Source organism: Equus caballus, chromosome 21 (assembly GCF_041296265.1).
Source record: "Equus caballus isolate H_3958 breed thoroughbred chromosome 21, TB-T2T, whole genome shotgun sequence".
NCBI classification, from domain to species: Eukaryota; Metazoa; Chordata; class Mammalia; order Perissodactyla; family Equidae; genus Equus; species Equus caballus.
This window is the reverse complement of record NC_091704.1, coordinates 60,644,254-60,663,903: the sequence shown is the minus strand read 5'-3', so window position 1 is coordinate 60,663,903 and position 19,650 is coordinate 60,644,254. Positions and strand designations below refer to the sequence as shown.

Here is a 19,650-nt window from a genome sequence, read left to right as displayed (position 1 = left end):
CAGAGCTGGTGCTTTGTCAAAGCATCCCTCAACTCTTAATACTGCTGCTACTCTATGGTATGCCCTGTAGAACTTGGAACGTTTTTCATGGGAAGTGTTAAAGCAAGTGAGGAGATTCCTCAAGATCATAATGCTGTCGTCCTGCTTCCTATTATTTATAAATGCAGCAACCATATTCGTGAGAATTTAGAGGAAAGGAAAAAAAGAGAAAGGATGTTACTGATTATGGGTCCTTCATAAATGGTGCAGAGCGTTAGTCAGTATTTGGTGAATCGGTGAATGTCATTTTTCATGTTGAAGTGCAATATCGACACAAAGTGTGACCGAATCCAGAGGCCGTCTTTCTCATACTGGCTTTGCCAATGGTTTTGGCAATACCAATCGGTTTCGCCCTCTTTGGCCTGGTTACTTCATCATCTGGGGCCTCTTTTCCTTAATCTGTAAAATCAAAGAGATAACTTGTCTCTAAAACTCCTTTAATTAAAATTCTTGGATTGTGTGAAATTTGATAACTCATACACAAAAATAAGTAAATAATATGAGACAGGTTAACAAATGTTTTATTTAACATTTTTTGTTAACTTTTAGGACCCTGAGTGACTTGACTGAAAAATTAGTCCTTTGCCAGCACTTCCCTTAATTTGTAAATTTGCCTGCTATGTTTAAAATATGACCTGACAAGAGCCATCTGGTGATACTTTGTTTTCAACTAAAGATGCATTTAACAACAAAAGAACTCTTAAAAGATTAGCTAGGACTTGCCATCATTAGGGAATTGCTAATTAAAACCATAGTGATGTACCGCTCCTTTAGAATGGCTAGAATGAAAAAGATTGGCCGCATCAGATATTGGTGAGGATGTGGAGGAATTGGAACTCTCATAGGCTGCTCGTGGGAGTGTGAGATGGTACAGCCGCTTTGGAAAACAGTTTGGCACTTTCTCAGGAAGTTAGACGTGCACCTGCTATATGATCCAGAAGCTCCACAGCCACGTATTTCCCTAAAAGAAAGGAAAGCACAGGTTCATACAGAGACAGTACACAAATCTTTACAGCAGCTTTACTTCTAGTGGCCAAAAGTAGAAACAACCCAAATGTCCGTCAACAGATGAATGGATAAATTGTGGTATGTACATAGAATGGAATACTATTCAGTAATCCGAAGGAGGAAACTATTGATACACACAATAGTATTGATGGATCTCAACATAATTATGCTGTGTGAAAGAAGGCAGACAAAAAGCAGAGTCCATACTGTATGATTCAATTTGTGTACTTTTTTAAGAAAAGGCAAGCTGATCTATAGTGGCAGAAAGCAGCTCGGTGATTGCCTCAGGAGGGAGGCTGGAGGGAGACCGAGGGATTATAAAGGCGCAAGAAAACTTTTGGGCTGATGGAGCTGTCCACTGTCTCCCTGGGAGTCATCTTCCACGGGCGTATGCTTACGTCAGAAGGTGTCAGATTGTACACTTTAAATTGGTGCAGTTCATTATGTCAGTTGTATCTCAATAAAGCCACTTTGAGAAGAGGTTGGCTTAGGCACTAAAGACCAAATACAGTACAGTTTGTTTTGGTAGGGGCAGTGTGGCTGTATTAACCGGGAGGGCCGGCCTGGCCGTGCAGCAGCGGGGCACATCTCTCGCCCTGACCCCGTCACACCGCAGCTGAGGCAGCTGTCTGTAATGGTCACATGGAAGACATGGGAGGTGATTCTCACATCCCTGAGGAAGCGGGAAGCATTTTCTCCACACACAAACCACTTTCAAGCCACCAGGGCCCACTTGGTTTAATTAATTGCCGTTTTGGTTCACTGAATGGCTCCCCAGAGATCTGGAGCAGGCAGTGGACTTTCTGGAAGTGGGTGAGGTGCTCTGCTCCTGCCAGGCCTACAGTCTTGCCGCTCTTGTTCCAAGTTAATCTTTACCCATCCAAGTCCCTGACACCTTTTTAGTGGTCGTGGCGGTGAGGGTGTTTAGGCGTTTTCAGTATGCACACTCGTTTCCTCGAAGGACTGAGCTGTGGCTGGATGAACCGTGGCCTGGGCTGCGCACAGTCGCCCAGCAGGGCCACATCCGAATCTCCTGCCAGGCGTGGGGATGAGTTTATTCCAGCACATTATACATTATATGCTTCCTTGTCTTCTGAGGGATGTAAAGCATCCGGGTCTGAGCAGTGGTTTAATAACTAATAATGGTTTGTAATGTTCTTGCTAAAAGTAAAACTATCTGCTAAATAAGAGTCGGAAGACCCATAAAGGAGTGCCTGTCACATTTAGCAGATGTTCCGAGTGTCGGAGAGGTCTTTTCTCACTTCCACTGCACTCTCATTGAGCCTAGGAAACATTGGAAAGAGCAACTCCTCTTCCTTTTCCTTTTTTCTCTTTTGGGACAGTCCCCTTCAGCTCCCTGCCCGTTTGTTTTTTCACCAGGCAGCGATTGCACACTGTTTTTTTGTGTGTGTGTGTTCCACTGGCCATTGGGCTGTTTGGGGTGCTCCTCCCTCTCCCCCTCCCCCGGTCTCCCTGGGAGCAGGCTGCCAGCATTTCCCTCCAGCGTAGGTCACTGCGGTCTCTGTACCAGGACTTCCCCGGGAAGTGGCGGGGCCTGGGCTCACCATGCGCTCTGTCCTTCCCAGCTGTGGACGTGGCTGGAGGAGCTGCAGAAGGAGCTGCTGGACGACGTGTACGCCGAGTCAGTGGAGGCTGTGCAGGACCTCATCAAGCGTTTCGGGCAGCAGCAGCAGACCACCCTGCAAGTGACGGTCAACGTGATCAAGGAGGGGGAGGACCTCATCCAGCAGCTGAGGTGGGCCGCGGCCTCGTCCTCCTGTCGGAGGCACACACTTAGAAATCCTGCCAGGCGTTTCCCCTTCTCCTCACTTTTTGGAACAATTAGCCATAATTCTCTGTCCAGCGAGGTAGAGAAGAAATAACATCCATGAATACAAAGCAGAGTAACATCTCTTTCTTTCCCTTTTCTTTTTTTCTCTGTTACAGTTTTTTTAACTTTATAATTTTTGTCATTACAGCGTTGACTCGTAAACCTTCCCAGAATTCAGCTTTTATTGGTACTTCCTCTTAACACTTACCTAGGAGTTACAGAAATTTCTCTACGTCAGTTTAGTTTAAACCTCCTAGGAAGGCCTCCTCGGTCCGGTGATCTGCCTCTCTAGAGTGTGGTGGGTGTCCCTCTTCTCAGAGTCCAGCTGCGGGCAGGCCAGACCTCGGGTGACACCTGTCCCTCAGATGCCTCTCGTGGCAGGAGGCAGCAGGCGGTGCTGGGCTGGAAGCAAATTCCTTTCATTGGCCCATTTGTGTAAATGTGGCTTCCCCGCCGTATCCCTCAGAGGACAGTTCATTGAATCGTCCTGGTAGCTTCTGTGGTGTTCGCTGTGCTGAGTCAGGCCACAGGTACCTGATAAAGGCTTGATTGATGCAAGTGTAACCCCTCATAAGCATATGGCTTCACCCTGTGTAGTAAACGGGCATTATCTACTCTCTGCTTAAGGAGAAAAGCAGCTAAAAACGAAACTACTAAAATGATTTTATGTCATTATTAGACTTTGTATAAGAGCAACTGTGGGAAAATGTAGAAATTCTTCAGTGTGTCCTCAGATCTGGGGCCTTGCTCAGAGGAGGAAGCCCAGTGTTGTTTTGCGGGAGGGGCAGCTTATTCCATTTTCTGAGACAAGCAGTCCCGCTTCCTGCCAGCTTTCTTCCCCCTGAAGTTCTGAGCGGCCGGATCTGGTATCTGACAATGTGAGCTTTCCCATCCAATTCCTGTTTGTCTTGTTAAAATCCCGGTTTCCCTCCTCTGCTCTTTCGTAGGGACTCCGCCATCTCCAGTAACAAGACCCCCCACAACAGCTCCATCAGCCACATCGAGACGGTGCTACAGCAGCTGGACGAGGCGCAGGCCCAGATGGAGGAGCTCTTCCAGGAGCGCAAGATCAAGCTGGAGCTCTTCCTGCAGCTGCGCATATTTGAGAGGGATGCCATCGATGTGAGTGTCCCCACACTGCTTCTTGTGAGCCAGTGGCCTCCTGCAGCCTCCGAGGCCCCCGAGGCCACCTGGCGTCCCCTGCCCCGGTTCAGTTCCTGGTCCTCTCCCACTGCCCACAGCCTCAGCCTCGAGTACGGAGGCGGATAAAGGAAGGAAAGAAGGATTCTTCCTCAGCTCCTTCCCTGGGAGTTGGGGGGCTCAGCTCTAGGCTCTGACCTTTGAAACTGTGGTGGAGGCAGACGTCACTCGGCAAGATAGTGCAAAGCGAGTGTTGGGAGTGGAGTCGAGGCAGAGCTTCTAAACGAGAACATCTTGTTGTCTTAGCTTCTGTAAACCTTGATTGCATCACTGCGCAGCCCTCCCTTTGCCCTTCAAGCCGAGGCACAAACTCAAGGCAGAGCTCCCTCCCTGTGTCCCTCCCTCCGCCTCCCGCTCCTCCTGCTCCCTCTTCCTCCTTCCCTTTCACCTTCCTTCCTTCCCTCTCCCATTCCTCTCCCTCTTGGAGTAGGCATAAGCTTAGCCTGTGGTGGTAGCATTTAGGTAGTAGGAAACCTGGTTTTTTCCTCCCCACAGAAATTTTCTCAGATGATCTGTAATTCTTGCCTAAAAATCAACTTTTGCACCTTATATGTGACTAGGAGAAAGAAGGACAGGTTACTTTTCTTTTTCTTCAGTGAAGAGAGAGGGGTTCTTAAGTCTCTGCCAGGGAAGATCTTGTTAAGTCTAATAGGATGACATTGAATCTATGAAAGAAACCAAAACTCACTTCACCCTGGGTGAGGCTGGTTTCCTGGTGCCCGTCAGCTTCGTACAGCTGGTGGCAGTGACCAAGTGCCTGTCCGGGTACCTCTGAGCCATCCAGGTGATCCCTGTGACCGTGGAGCAGAATCTGCAGAGCACACTCTCCATGTTTATTACCTGTCCTGGGTTTAGGACTGTGCCCTGAGGACAGTCGGGCCAGACCCTAAGTGCCACCAAAGGCAGAGGGGTGGCAGGGCTTGTGTAGACTGCCTTTGGTTGCTTCAGCTGAGGGCGGACCCTCTGCCAGATGTGGGCCCAGCTCTGAGTGGCATGTGTGGTGCCGGGGCCAGGCCAGACCCTGTGCAGGCCACTCATCACTTGTCTAAACTTCACCGATGTTTTCGTTAAAGGAAGGCCTTCTTGGCTGGTTCATTCTCAACACTGGTTAATGAGAGGAGAAGAGGTAAACCCAACACTCATTGCCTGGTGAAGCCTGCTCAGCTGCCCTCAGAGTCTTCACCTTTCGATGTGCATGAAGCCACATAGAGAAAGGATGCCCTGGCCTCAGCTCTTCAAGGACCTGCCAGGGCCTGGACCCGGCATTCAGGTTCGAGGTTGCAGCACTGTTGAACAGAAGACCCAGCAGGCCTGTTTTCCTCTCTGACCCCTACTTCAGAGGAATTGATTTTGTAAACTTAGCTGCTGATTGAAGAGTTTCAATTAAGAAACACAAAGTAATCAGAAGCATTATTTGAAGTTTTTCTTCCAGGACATTTTGATATTTGAAAAAGAACCCAAAAGTGACTTCACTTATATTAATGCTAGTTTAAAGGGGGAAAAATTTTTTTAATTGTATTTCGACTTCCATTGAACCAGTATTTTAAAATGTAGATCAAGAACCAAAAACATCCATTTTCCCCTCAATAAAGCCGCAGGATTCCACGTGGCCTCAGGAAAGCCAGTATGCCAGGCCACGGGTACAGGCTTCCCTGAGCTGAGGAAATTCAGCCTGCAGTTCCAACACAGGCCAGTGAAAATATAGTTTAGAAGCTTTTAAAATGTCACAGCCTGAGAACCCTTTTTCTCTTGAATAATCCTGAAGTGTGAAAATCTGAGCAGTTTAGGCTCGAGCTGGGATTTCCTCTCTTATCTGGGAAAATGCCCCAGCACACTGCCCATGGGAGCATGGAGCTGTGCTTGGGGTGGAAATTCGTCTGTTCCTAGGTTAATTTTTTTAAATCCCCCACGTCTCTTGTATTTCAATTAGAGTAGTGTTTTCATCTCTCAAAAGTTGATCGAGGTTTCTGTGGCTCAGGATATTGCTGTTTCAACCTCCAGATATTCCAAGTAAAATCTGCTGTGTTGATCTAAAAAGAAAAACAGGATCATTGCTGTAGCATCCTGTGACAGGCTAGTTATGGCAGGCAGTCATAATTATGTGTCCGTTTAGCAATAGAAACTTAGACTTTGAAAAAATAATGGGATACATTTTTAAAAATTGTCAGTTATTTCTCAAAAAAAATCAATATTCAAAAACAATTTCCACTTTCTTGAGCTTTATTTTTGCCACAGATTTCTTTCCTCAGCTTGTATGGCTAACAGGCTGTGATGCTAAACTTTGGGGTGGGATTTTTCCTGGTGGTCCTTTGATCACAGCCATTGCTAGGGTTTCCTAAAGCTTAGTGAGCGTTTGCAAATCCTGCTGGTTTGAGCACATTGATCTTTGTTTATTATCCGTGACAAGGGTTGTCTGAGCCTGAGGTCGTCTCCGTGAGGCGTCATCGCTGAGTCTGTACCCCACCACCACCTAATCTCTTCTCCCTCAGTGTCAGAAAAGAAACATTAAGAAAGAAAATTCCCCTTAGAGGTAAATAGGAAAGTTATGGTCATTCTTTTCCTTTTTAAAGATACTTTTCCTCAGTGGCTTCTTGGTTTATGTCTAATTTGGTATTATTTAATCTTACTAATTTATAAATTAGTACAATTTCATAAATTACTGTAAGTACACATATTGTATGCAGACCCCAGAAATTAAAGAATAAATCAGTAAGATTTGTGCAATAGGAGTTTGAGGAAGCCTTAAGTTTCTTGTTACTTTCTATCTCCTGTGGATTCTGTGTAAACTCTTACATTCTCAGATTTTCCTACTAATTTGGTTACTGCTCTGGTGGATAAAGTAAATTAGAATCCATGGGAAATGTTATTCCATTAAAGTGTATAGTATTTCTTTCACAAGAAATTTTTTCCTACTTTCTAGATTTTGTAACTTTTAGTCTTAATTTTTAAAAAGTATATTATGAAAGTTTTTAAACCTACGCAGAAATAGCAAGGATAGGACAATGAACTTCTGTGTGCCTGTCCCCGAATTCAGCAAGACTTTTTCCCTGTTGCTTCAGGTAGCATTCTTTTGTTATTGTTGTGCTATGGTATTTTTAGAGAAAATCTTTGCCAGCTTATCGTTTCAGTCCTAAACTCCTTCCTAAGTGTCTCTAGAAAAGAAGGCCGTTTTCTTACATAAGCACAGTCCTCTAAACACCTCAGCCATCCAATGGTCATTCCTTATTGTCTTCTGATGCCTGCCTCAGTTCTAGTTTCTGCAAATGCCTCAGCCAGGAGGCGCATGGGGTCCACTCCTGCATTTGATGGTTGATCTCTTAGTCTAGAATCGTTTCTCTGCCCACCCTTTTTTCCCATGCCGTAACTTGTTCACATAACTGCATCGGTTGTCAGAGAAACCAGGTCCCACATTCTGCATATGCTCTCTTCATTTCTCTTAGGTTGTTTAACTGCTTTTCTTTCCCTAGTATTTCCTGTAAACTTAGAATGCTAGCTGTAGTCCTGATTAGACTCAGGCTCTGTTTTTGTGCAAAGATGCTCCACAGGTGTCACATCATGGCTTCTCCCGTCAGAAGGCACAGCTGTCTGCTCCCACCCTAGGGATGCTAAGTTGGCCGGTGGGTTGAGGTGGTGGCAGTCTGATCCTTCCGCTGTTAACTTCCCGTCATTTCTCGTGATAATCTACCTAATGGGTTGATGATCATTATCTGAACAGTTACTTTACTACAGTTCAAAAAAAATTAGAAAAAAATATTTCTAATTTTATTATTCTTCCTACATTTAATAGCTAGATTGATTTATAAAGAAGAACTTTCCTTCATGATTACATGCTTAAATAATTAATTTTCTCCTTCAGTTACTTAACAGTTTTAAGGATAAAGGCTGGTTCTCCGTCAACCTGTCGTCGGAACCAGAGTTTTTCATTTAATTTTTGTCTTTTTAGCTCTTTCTGTTTTTTTTTTTTAGCACCATTAGGATTTAGTGGATCTTTGTATATTCGGTATATTTTATTCAGTTGTCATTTTGTTAGTGTCTAATCGTCCCACCTTTGGCCAGTGGGGCGCCCCTTCAGCTGGCTTCTGTGTCCTTCTGACACAATCCATTTGTCTCTTCCTTACTGACTTGGCACAGTGAGATGTTGCAGCAGATACTTATTTTTAAGTTGTAGTCCTAAGCAGATAATTTCCTCTGTCAGATCATCTCAGATCTTGAGTCTTGGAACGATGAGCTTTCTCAGCAAATGAATGACTTTGACACGGAAGATCTCACAATAGCGGAACAGCGCCTCCAGCACCACGCAGACAAAGCTTTGACCATGAATAACTTGACCTTCGATGTCATCCACCAAGGGCAGGACCTTTTGCAGTATGTCAATGAAGTTCAGGCCTCTGGTAAGAAGTGCATTCCATTCTGTGTCGGTTGTGGGGTCTTCATGTCACCATAGGAACTCATCCAGTTTATTTTAAAATGACGACTGCAGGGTTCAGTTAGCCCCTATGACATAGATGTTATAGATACCTCCTCTTTAAAAGGGAGCATTTTGCTTTTTTTCCCACATAATATGATCACATTTAACATTATGATTAGTATACTTACCGTTGATATTCTTGTATGTTATTTCAAGTAGCATGAACTTTAATTTAACAAATTATGTATTGTATCTCCATGAATGAAATGGAAATCTCAAGAAAATATTTTCACATTAATTATTTTTTTCTTTGTTTATATTTTACCAGCAGATGTCACTATAGGCTCAAAAATGTAGCGAGAATGCTGTCGTGTTAGAAACTTACTTAGCAATGACCTGCTTGCTCACTACATTACTCATTTTATGCAAATCAAACTAAATGCTTGCTGAAAAGTAAACTGGGTATACAGCGATAAAACAAAAACAAACCAAAGTTTGCTCATTTATAAAGGATATCACATTTTCACCAATATCAATGTAAGAACAGAAGTAGATTGAGAGGCATGGGTTCGGTTTGATTAGCTATACATGTTTGGCTTTGGAGCACATCAAATACATTCTGTGAGACGCATTCGCATGCTTGGAGGTAGGTGCAGACACTCCTCTGCTGGCTGTGTCCTCCTTGAACTTGGCCTTCAAAGTGCTGGCTCAGCCCCCAGCCCGGCACAGTGTTCACAAAAGCGGAATGGGTGTCCTGCAGCACTTAAGAACAGGTGGAAATGCTAGTTGAATCCCAGGGCCTCCCTTCAATGTCCACAGGCGTGGAGCTGCTCTGCGATAGAGATGTAGACATGGCAACTCGGGTCCAGGACTTGTTGGAGTTTCTTCACGAAAAGCAGCAGGAGCTGGATTTAGCAGCAGAACAGCATCGGAAGCATCTGGAGCAGTGTGTGCAGCTTCGCCATCTGCAGGCTGAGGTGAAGCAGGTAAGCAAACTGCTGGAGGCAAAGCCATGGGGAAGAGGACCCAGTTGATAAGCCCTTGATAAGTTATGGGTAATTCGGACATGTAAGTGTTGGGGAAGGTCGTCCCTGATCAGAAGACAGCTGCTCTGATGCGTAGTGTAACACACATGCTAATACAGCCACAGCTAATGTATAAAAATCAAGCCGATGCCTGGACAGCTGTGTGGTTTACTCTGTCGTGGATAAGGCTTTGTTGCCCAGCAGGCATATCACTTGAGGGTAGCATCCATCTAGGTTGTTTTGTTATTGGAAGTCTCTTGCTTGAAACTCTGAGTACATTGCCTCCCGGACTAAATAACTATGATTTTTCTGCCAAATACACCGTTAGCAATCAGGACAGGATCACACGCTGTGTATGGCTGGGGTTTTCTTGTGTTAATCAGGATGCTGTCCTGCCACATCCCAGATCGCATGGCAAAATAAAAATGGAACATTTGGAAGAGATTGCTTTTGGCTCAACGCCGGTCAGATTCCCTGCATATATGTATTCAGCATGTACGTGACATTTTATCTCCTGTGCAGGAAAACCACATATGGTACTGGCTTCATGCAGGGAAAGGATGGCTCCTTGGACTCTGGTACACGCACAGAAAGGTGTATGTTAATCTGATTGGAGGAGACTTAAGGTGGCTGTGGACAACAAGCAAGTGTGGTGCATAAGTGGGTGGCAGTCACCTTAAAGCAGATCTACAATTAAATTGGAAATCTTTAAAAGAGTACCATTTAATGACATGAAGTATTGTGACCTGCCTCTTAAAAGTAAATTAATAAAGTGTTCTTTTTGCCAAAATAGTACAATTAGTCTAAGAAATAAAGGAATAAACTAATGTACCCAGTAGGGATTACATTTGCCTCTGAATAACAGAGTCCAAAAATAGTGGCTTAAAAAAATTATTTTTCCCACATAATGAGTCAGGAGGTGGTAGATTGCTGGCATTCATTCAGTGGCCCCGTGATAGGTTAGGCTAACGTCTTGGTGATGGGTGGCTTTTTGCTTGTGGTTGCCTAATAGCTGCTGCAGCCCCAACTATCACCTCCACATTCCAGGCATCAGAAAGGGAAAGGCATAACAAGAAGGAGGCAACCCTATACCAGAAAAGAAATGTGTTCACAAAATCCACCAGAGGCTACTGCTTTGATCTCAATGGCTAGAATTTTGTCATATCTGTAAGCAAGCTGTAATAGGGGCTGAGAAGCAGTTTTACTTTAAGCTTTTCCCAAAAGTTGAAGTTTTCTGAGTAAAGGAGATGAAGAAAATAGGTATTGGGTAGGTAATGAGCGACTTCTCGGCCACAAATAACTACCCAGAATGACCTTCCACAATCTCTGTGGCTCCGCAGTCAGATGTGACTTCTATGTGTGTGTGTGATGTCGAGAATCTTGTGGTTTGACCCTGAACGTTATAGGACAGCTTAATTCATTCTTTGGTTAGTGTAAACACTGGTGTTAAATTGGAAAATATGTTAGTGAAATAGTATAGTTCCCTTATCAAGCCGTTTACTAATTTTACATGTTCGTTAGGGCTAAAAGGAATGGAAAATAGAGTACTTTTCCTGATTATCAGGGAATTCTTCACAGCAGTAGGTTTTCTAATGTGATCCTTACTGTGTTTTGACCTGTGGACTAATAACAATCCGCTGGACTGTTTACCTTTTCAGCTCCCATTTGCAACTAAAGATAGCAGGATAATTTATAAATGCAGCACTTATGCTCAGATACCACTGAAGGATGTCAGGCTGTGGCTGGTGGGATCATGAGGAAACCAGCACTGGGCAGCTGACGGGAGCAGTGCGACCACCTTGCGCACTCAGACCGCGTCACTGCTGGCCCGCAGGAGGGATGCCCGGGAAGGGCTGCTGCTTGGAGTTCTCTGTGTCGTGTTTCAGGTGCTGGGCTGGATCCGCAATGGAGAGTCGATGTTGAACGCTGGACTCATCACAGCCAGCTCCTTGCAAGAGGCGGAGCAGCTCCAGAGAGAGCACGAGCAGTTCCAGCATGCCATCGAGGTAGGAACGCTGGGCCCTGCCTCTCAATGGGTCTTTCCAACCTCAGGACAAGCCTGTTAAGTCTCCTCATGTGGCACTGACCCTGAGAGCCAAATGGGGTTCAGTAGGATCCAAAATGGCAATGCTTACAAATCTACAGTTTATCCCACGAGAAGGAAAGTCTGGCGACTGCAGTGAAGTGAGGATACACCTGCTAGCCAGGGGACCTCACAGCAAGGCTGTGGGCAGCTCCTGCTGTCCTCTTGCAGTGAGGGCCCCGGCAGGATCCACGTTCCGCCGTCAGGAACACCTCGGCACCAGGGAGCCCAGGTTGGAGTCTCTGCTGAGGCTTTTTACATTTTGCTGGTCTTATAGGCACGTTCCTGCTGTGTGCCCTGTCTGCACAAAGCAGAGTGCTCTGAGAGGCTCACCGAGATGGGGTTCAAATCGCGACTTCACTGTTGTCGATAAACAGTGCTGTGCACAGAACTCCTCCAACCTGGTGAGAAGCGGTGTGACTCACAGAGTGTTTTCCCGCCTCGGCAGGGTCAGGCCGTGCTGGGACCTCAGCAGAACTGTTCAGGCCAGTTCTAGGCCTGCTCCACTGCACTCTTGCAGCATATGGACTAATTATTTCTAGTCTTTTGCGGGGAGGGGAAAGTTAATAATTAGAATGGGTGGCATCAAGGGAAAAAGAGCATTTGATTACTGAAAACTTGTTTCCTGCTCTAGTTACATACATATTATCAGCTGGAGAAGGAAGCCGCAGAAATTACCATTAATTTCTTCCCTAGATTAGTTTATTTTCAACTAGTCGGTGCCAGTGGACGCACGCCAACACTTCCTTCTGAAGCGCACAGTCTGGGCATCCTTTGAAAATTGTACACTGTGCCAAGTGATTTCCAGTAATTAAATTGCCAGTGCACATCACATGTCTCAGTAAAGGGTAGGATTCTATTGGGTATAGTGTTTTATGGGATCCTTGGTACCTTTTGAGGTGAAATGCAAAATTTTGCTATTGTTAAAAAAAAAGAAAAAAATCTGTGTCCACAGAGACGCATGTCCTCCCCCTGGTTGCTATCCTGCCTGGCTTTCTGGTTATTCACCAAGAGAATCTGACCTCTCAGCCCCTCACAGAATCTTCTGGTGAGGATACAAGAGCCGGAATTCTTAGTGGATTTGTCTTGTTATTCTGATAGATTTGTTATATGACATGGACCTCCAGAGAACACAGTTGGTTCATTCTTAGCTTTTATGTTTTTCTGTCTCTCTCTCTTTTTTTTTTTTGGAGAAAGATTGGCCCTGGGCTAACGTCTGTGCCCATTTTCCTCTACTTTATTTGTGGGATGCCTGCCACAGCATGGCTTGATGAGCGGTGTGTGGGTCCACACGCGGGCTACAAACTGGCAAACCCTGGGCCGCTGATGCCAAGTGCACTGACTTAACCACTATGCCACCAGGCCAGACCCGCCTCTCTCTTTTTAAAATTAATAGTTCATGAAAACTTTTTACTCGAGTCCAAAGTTTAAGGTACAAATGAAAATAAAAGGCATTCTCTTTGGCCACTTTTGTCTACACTTGTTCATTTGCCTCTAGCTGCCATTGTAAGAAGGATCAATAGGAATAATAAACTTGAAACATTTTAACAAGTTTCTTAGAATATTGGCTGTTAAGGATTTTTCCTGCTCTTTCTCAAGCTGAGAACCCCACAACTGAGACCCATTCTGGAAAGTCTTAGTGCATTTCATCCTTCATTAGGTAATTTAAATATAAACACAATTGTTCCTGGGCATAAACTTTTTTTTAACTAAACTGTCCGCTATGTTGTTAGAAGTGTCCTAATGAGTATTAACTGAACAGGAGAATGGTAGCCTTCCCAGTAAATGCATGACACCCCTATTAAATAAGCCAGCTCTTTTCTTCCTCTTTCCTCAGAAAACACATCAGAGTGCCCTGCAGGTGCAGCAGAAGGCAGAAGCCATGCTGCAGGCCAACCACTACGACATGGATATGATCAGGGACTGTGCAGAGAAAGTGGCCTCCCACTGGCAGCAGCTCATGCTCAAGATGGAAGACCGCCTCAAGCTTGTGAATGCGTCCGTCGCCTTCTACAAAACCTCAGAGCAGGTAGGAAGGGAGAGTCCATACCTTGGGCTCCCAACTCACGTCTTATTTTGAGTTTACTTCTTTGGGACAGCACAGTCATTTACTCATCAGTCATTATTGAACCAGTCAATTCGAAGCCAAGCAGAGAAAAGCATTCCAGAATTAAGATTATTTTTGCTTGCCTTTGGTATCAAAGAAGAATAGGTTGGAAGGTAGCTGAGAAGACCTCCTTTTCCTCTCGTGTAAAATACATGGCCTGAAACATGTCAGAGAGAGGAAGCTCAGCCTTTATTTTGTTCTTATTCTGGAAGGCCTGCCTCCTTGACTCCCTGCATTTGTCCTGATGTAAGGTGGAGCCCATGGTTCCTTCTGACGATCTTGGTCCTCAGGCCAGCACTTCCATGTCCAGAGCCTGACTGAAAATGTTTCCCAGAGATGCCGATCTGTACTGTCCCATGCCGGGGGTCTCTCTGAGCCTGGGACTTTCTTCTGCCACAGGTCTGCAGTGTCCTCGAGAGTCTGGAGCAGGAGTACAAGAGAGAGGAGGACTGGTGCGGAGGAGCCGACAAACTGGGCCCCAATTCCGAGACGGACCACGTCACCCCAATGATCAGCAAGCACCTTGAACAAAAGGAAGCATTCCTGAAGGTACGGAGCTGGCTTTCTGGGGTGTGGGTGCCTCACTGAACATTGTACACAAATCCAGGAGGGTGCACCTGACGATGGTAGAGAGGGTCCGGCCAGTCAGTTGGAAGAGTGCAGTTGATTCTCCGTGCCAGGCGCGTGTTGTATCTTTGTTTTCGAAGGGAGGGCCCCGAACACCTCACGCCCTGCCCTTGTGTGGCAAGTGATCGGGGAAACGTTGCCTCAGTAACAAGTTAGTTGATCAGAGAAAATCTTAAAATATTTTGAAAACACCATCTTTCTAGTTTTCATAGAGAAAGAGCTAGAAATCTGTGTGAATAGAGAATGGGTGGAAGTCACAATAGCAAATGATGCTGAACAGACTCGGCGGGTCGGGTGGAGGAAAGATTCATTGATTTGGTGGAACAAAAATGCCCATGGCTTAAAATAATCTTCCTTTGGAAATTCAGTCTTTTTAGGAATAGAGACTGTATCTCAAAAGACATGAGCCCAGTGTCGAGTAGACACGAAGCAGGAACATCGCTAGGCGTTTACAGGATCAGTTACTAATAGTCATTCAGGAAAAATGTCCTGCAAGAGAAATTTCATCCCATTCAGGCCAAGCTGGAATTTTAACTCTGAGAAGTTTTAAATGAGGAATTTTTTAAGCCTGCTTTGTCATATATATACAATCATACATAAGTCACTGGTGTGCTTTGAAACAATTAAATTTTAAAAAGTGGTCAACATTTTTAGACACGTTGACATTGGCTGTTTCCACGTTGCATTCTTTCACTGCGGAACAAGGTCTTCTGAGGTTCTGCTTGTTGCCACTCAGCCCTGTTAGAAATAGGTGTGGGGTTGACTTTGCGTTGTTGCTCTGTTAAGTTTCATTTTTCTGGTTGCTTCAGCATTCTGACCCTTCTGACAGCATTTCCTGTTACATTTAATAATTTCTGTTTCGTTTCTGAAGGTGATGGTCTGTGCTGACAGAGTTGTTGTTTAGTCTGGGAGAATAAAGTGTAACTCTTTGAAAATTCTTATCTGATGTACCTGTTTTGAGCTTCCCCCACAGTGATTTCCCTTTTGAGCAAATCAGGGTGGGAAACCAGTTGTAGCTCCCCGGAGCCATTAGTTCAGCTGTTTCAGACAGGACCTCAAAGGGCCACCCCTTCTCGGTGGCGCTGTGTAGGTTTAGGAAATGCCGACCACTGTTAGGACGTTTTGAATGGAATCATTATAATTTGCCTCTCATTCTCTGAAATCCCTTTAGTATAAAACAAAATTGAGTACTTCTTAGTTATATAATTAAGAGATATTTAGGTAAAATTTTAGACCAAAAATAATCACAGACCTATTCAGATTCCTTTGTCCAAGTGGGATTCCGTAGTGTTTGTGTATTGGATTTCTTTAAACTTTTTGTTATGGAAGTTTAAAGATGTATGCAGAAACAGAATGGATGATGAACCCCTGCTTGCTTCTCTCTCAGCTTTGATAATTATCAGCATATGGGTGTATGTCCCCCTTCCCCAGATTATTTTAAATTCTAGGTATTACATTGTTTTATTTGTAAATACTTCAGTATGTATCTAAACATTAAATTGTACCTTTCTAATACATAACCTCAATACCGTTATCAGATCTTAAAAACGAACAGTAACTCTTTATGTAAAATCCATCAGTGCTCAGCTTTTTCTGTCCCATAAATGTCTTTGTACGTGGTTTTAATCAAGATCCAAACGAGGTCCACACATTGATTTGGTTGGTATGTCTCTTAACTCTGATTTAATCTAAACACCACCCTTCGTTTCATTACCATTTATTAATGGAAGAAATCAGGTCCATACTGAGGAATTCCCCTCATTCTGGATTTTGGGACTTGCATCATGTGGAGTCAACTACCACCATCCTGGACTCTAACTTTCTGTTAGGTTGAGAGCCTTGATCAGAGTCATGTGTGAGTGTGCCCGCACTCCCTTAGCACACCTGTGTGTGCCGTGTGCTCCCCAAGGCATTAATTACATCAGGAGGCGCACAGGTCGGCTTCTCTTTTTCTCTCTGCAACAGGAGGATTTTTCGGAGCTTCAGATGCGGTGAGCGTAGTTCACCCATATATACCTCCGCCTCAGCCTTTCACCTAGTGGGTGTAGTAGCCAGTGGTGATGTGGTTTCATTAGGAGTTGCAAAATGGTCATCTCCTGTCATTCCTTCTGCCTTGATCAGCTAGAATCAATCCTCCTCAGCTTTTGTTAAGTCTAAAGTAGTTTGTCCAGAGAAGGTGAGGTGAGTGCTTCATTCTTTCCCTTTGTTTACCATTTGCAGCATAGTGAGCTGTTGCCCTAGCAACCTCTGCAGATGATCCATTTGGTTTTTTACTGTCATCATGGATTTTAACATATTTGGTGTGTTTCAGTCGGTTGCAGTCATTTCTCTTTTTACGTTTAACTCGTCCCACCAGTGGGGGTCCTTTCGAGTCAGGGTGGCTCAGATGTTCTTGTGCCCCAGCAGTCTTCACCAGCTCCATCACTGTTTGGTATGGCAGCTTATTTCAGACTGGTCAGGAGAGACTCAGGATGTATTTTTCTCTTAATTAAGAAAAGGTATCCTAGCTCCATCTACTGAAATGGCCTAGAAACAGTGCCCAACCCAACACAGGCACACCTCGTTTTATTACGCTTTGCAGATACTGCATTTTTTACAAGACCCTCCACCAGCAAAAAGACTACAACTCACTGAAGGCTCTGATGATGGTTAGCCTTTTTTTTAGCAATAAAGCATTTTTAAATTAAGGTATTTATATTGCTTTTTTAGACATAATGTTATTGCACACTTAATAGACTACTGAATAGTGTAAACAACTTTTACATGCACCAGGAACCCAAAAAATTCACGGGACTCGCTTTATTACGATATTTGCTTTATTGCGGTGGTCTGAAACCGAACCTGCAGTATCTTCACGGTCTGCCTGTAATAGTAAGCATCCCTAGTGCCCAGAGTGTGTCTCTCAGCACAAGGAGACAGAGCTCCTTGAAGAAAAGGTTAGCTCCAGAGCAGGGACAGGAAGTATGTAAGTTATTTCCAATTCAAATATAATGAAGAGATTCTTTTTCTTAACTATTTTGATTTTATATTTATATACCTTTTCTCTTACATAAAACTCTTGTTTTTTAATACATTAATGAAATTACGTATTTGGTTTACAAACATGTTATATCAGTTATCTGTTACCACAATAACACCACATAACAAACCACCCCAAAACTCAATGCCTCAAACCAAGGGTTGGAAACTGAGACCTGAGGACTAAATGCAGCCACTCTCATTCAGTACGTATTATCCACAGCTGCTTTCATCTACAAGGGGCGGATTGAGTAGTTACAACAAAGAGGCAGAGACTACGGTATGATTCCGTGGGTTGGAAGTACTTACTGTCTGCCCATTACAGAAATCCAGGCACAGCTTAGCAGGCTCCTCCTACTCAGGGGTTCTCCCAAGGCTGCGATGATGGTGTTGGCCAGGGATGCTGCCACCTCAGGGTTGGACTGGGGAAGGGCTTCACTTCCTCTCTGAGACCACCTCTGCAGACCATCAGCCGCCCTGGGTCCCCTGCCACATAGCCTCTCCATCAGGCAGCTCACAGCATAGCTGCCAGCTTCATCAGAGCAAGGACTCCAAGACAGAGATTTTCTTTTTTTAACAGAAATAAGATTTAACCTATATATTCTCCAAACCACAAGTTGGCTAGATGAACATTTTGGGTAAAGACGTATATTAAAGCTGTATGATGTTGTCATCCATATATACTCAAGGTACATGTTTGTATAAGTCAGATTAACAACACCTTGCTCTCCATTATTTCTTAGGCTTGCACACTTGCTAGAAGGAATGCAGATGTCTTCCTGAAATACCTGCACAGGAACAGTGTGAACATGCCAGGGATGGTGACACACATCAAAGCCCCTGAACAGCAAGTGAAAAGTGAGTGCAGCCAGCTCATGAGAGGCGATAGGAAGAGCTTGACAAGACACGTCCTGAAATCTTGATCCAGGACTTCATGTTAAATGTCCATTTCATATTATTAAAGTTTGCACTAATTCTCTTACTTTAATAATAAAATATTAAACAAATATATGGATTGGTAATTTATTGAATAAAGTTGAAGAATATAAACAGGGAGAAAATGTAGCATTCAAGATGTTCATTGGCATTGGCTTTTGTTAAAGCAAGTGAAAATATTAGAAATCAGGAAAAAATGAAGACCAGGAATAGGTATGGGCAAAATATTTTTAAAAGTTCAAATCAAGAAATTATAGACCAATGTTATTGTTGTAAAGTGTTATCGGTTTTATATACGTAATTCATTATTGATAATAGCAAATTACAAAATAATATTATACAGTATGATACAATTTGAGTATAAAAATCTATAAAACTATGTTTTATATGTATATGTAAATGCGTAGAAAAAGATCGGGGAAGATTTGTGCTAAACTATTAGTCGAATTGATGTGGGTGGAAGTGAAGGGGACTTGAAATGTTTATTCTGTCACTTAAATTTAATCGTGGTTTTTGACAAGTTCAATTGAAGTGACGTGGAAATGGATCCTCAGAAACTGATCGGCGTTGTTCAACAGCCTTGATATTCCACCATCGCTCCGTCAGCTTGAATTCTCTCCCTGATTCGAGCAGTCAGTACTGGATAGATGAGGAAGCTGAGGCCACACAGGCTGCTCTCTTAGAGTGGAGCTTTGTAGGAAAAACAGTAACAAGTGATTCATCTCACACTTCTTAAAGCAATATAATTGGCAAACACTTTCTGTGTCATATTGTCTCCCCTTCATCTGTTAGTTGTCACAGAATAATTTTCTGTCACAACAGGATACTCCTCTAAGTCCTGCAGGTGAGATTATGTTTCTTAACCAGTGGGCGTTTCTCTTGGGACAATGAGAGACTGACGAGAACAGCCATTTTTCAGCAAGAACAAGTCTTCATTGCCAGCATGTTATTTGCATTAGTGATCCGTTTACTCAGCTCATTTCCTGTGAAAATCATTTCCTTTCTCCTGTCTCTCGATGTTGCTTTGGTTGTTGGTGGTCCTCTGTTTTCTCTGATCACAGGTGTTGTGATCCTTTCTAGGTTGTGCTGGTCTGACAGGCGTGCCTGTGTGAGAGGAGGGTGTGCTCTATGGTCTCACTCACTAGATAGTCTGTGCGTTTGCTATTGAACATCAGAGAGCTGGATGCCACGGAGAATTAAAAAAGAAATGCTCTGTTTCTCTTACCATCTACTTGGTGACAGAGGATTTATGCATGGGACAAGGCAGTAAATCCACGTGAGGGTCATGGGGCCAGAAGAGGCAGGCTGGCCACAGAGGATCGCTCAGGAGCTTGAGGAAGCCCCAGGTGGTCTCCCTTCCATCTCAGT

At 44.0% G+C, this 19,650-nt stretch overlaps 1 protein-coding gene across 6 annotated transcripts in view; it reads left to right on the top strand.

Annotated features, from left to right (window-relative positions):
• Positions 1 to 19,650, top strand: part of TRIO (trio Rho guanine nucleotide exchange factor) — a 356,186-nt gene that overhangs the window by 207,326 nt on the left and 129,210 nt on the right. For all 6 annotated transcript variants that reach the window (XR_011430259.1, XR_002802647.2, XR_011430260.1 and 3 more), the window contains exons 12-19: positions 2,634 to 2,803; positions 3,826 to 4,000; positions 8,274 to 8,469; positions 9,306 to 9,472; positions 11,398 to 11,517; positions 13,432 to 13,623; positions 14,101 to 14,250; positions 18,090 to 18,204. Coding sequence is in view for 3 of the 6 variants with exons in the window: in XM_023625830.2 (XP_023481598.1) it covers positions 2,634 to 2,803; positions 3,826 to 4,000; positions 8,274 to 8,469; positions 9,306 to 9,472; positions 11,398 to 11,517; positions 13,432 to 13,623; positions 14,101 to 14,250; positions 18,090 to 18,204 (1,285 nt within the window). In the remaining 3 variants the exon portion in view is untranslated. The remainder of the gene's footprint in view (positions 1 to 2,633; positions 2,804 to 3,825; positions 4,001 to 8,273; positions 8,470 to 9,305; positions 9,473 to 11,397; positions 11,518 to 13,431; positions 13,624 to 14,100; positions 14,251 to 18,089; positions 18,205 to 19,650) is intronic.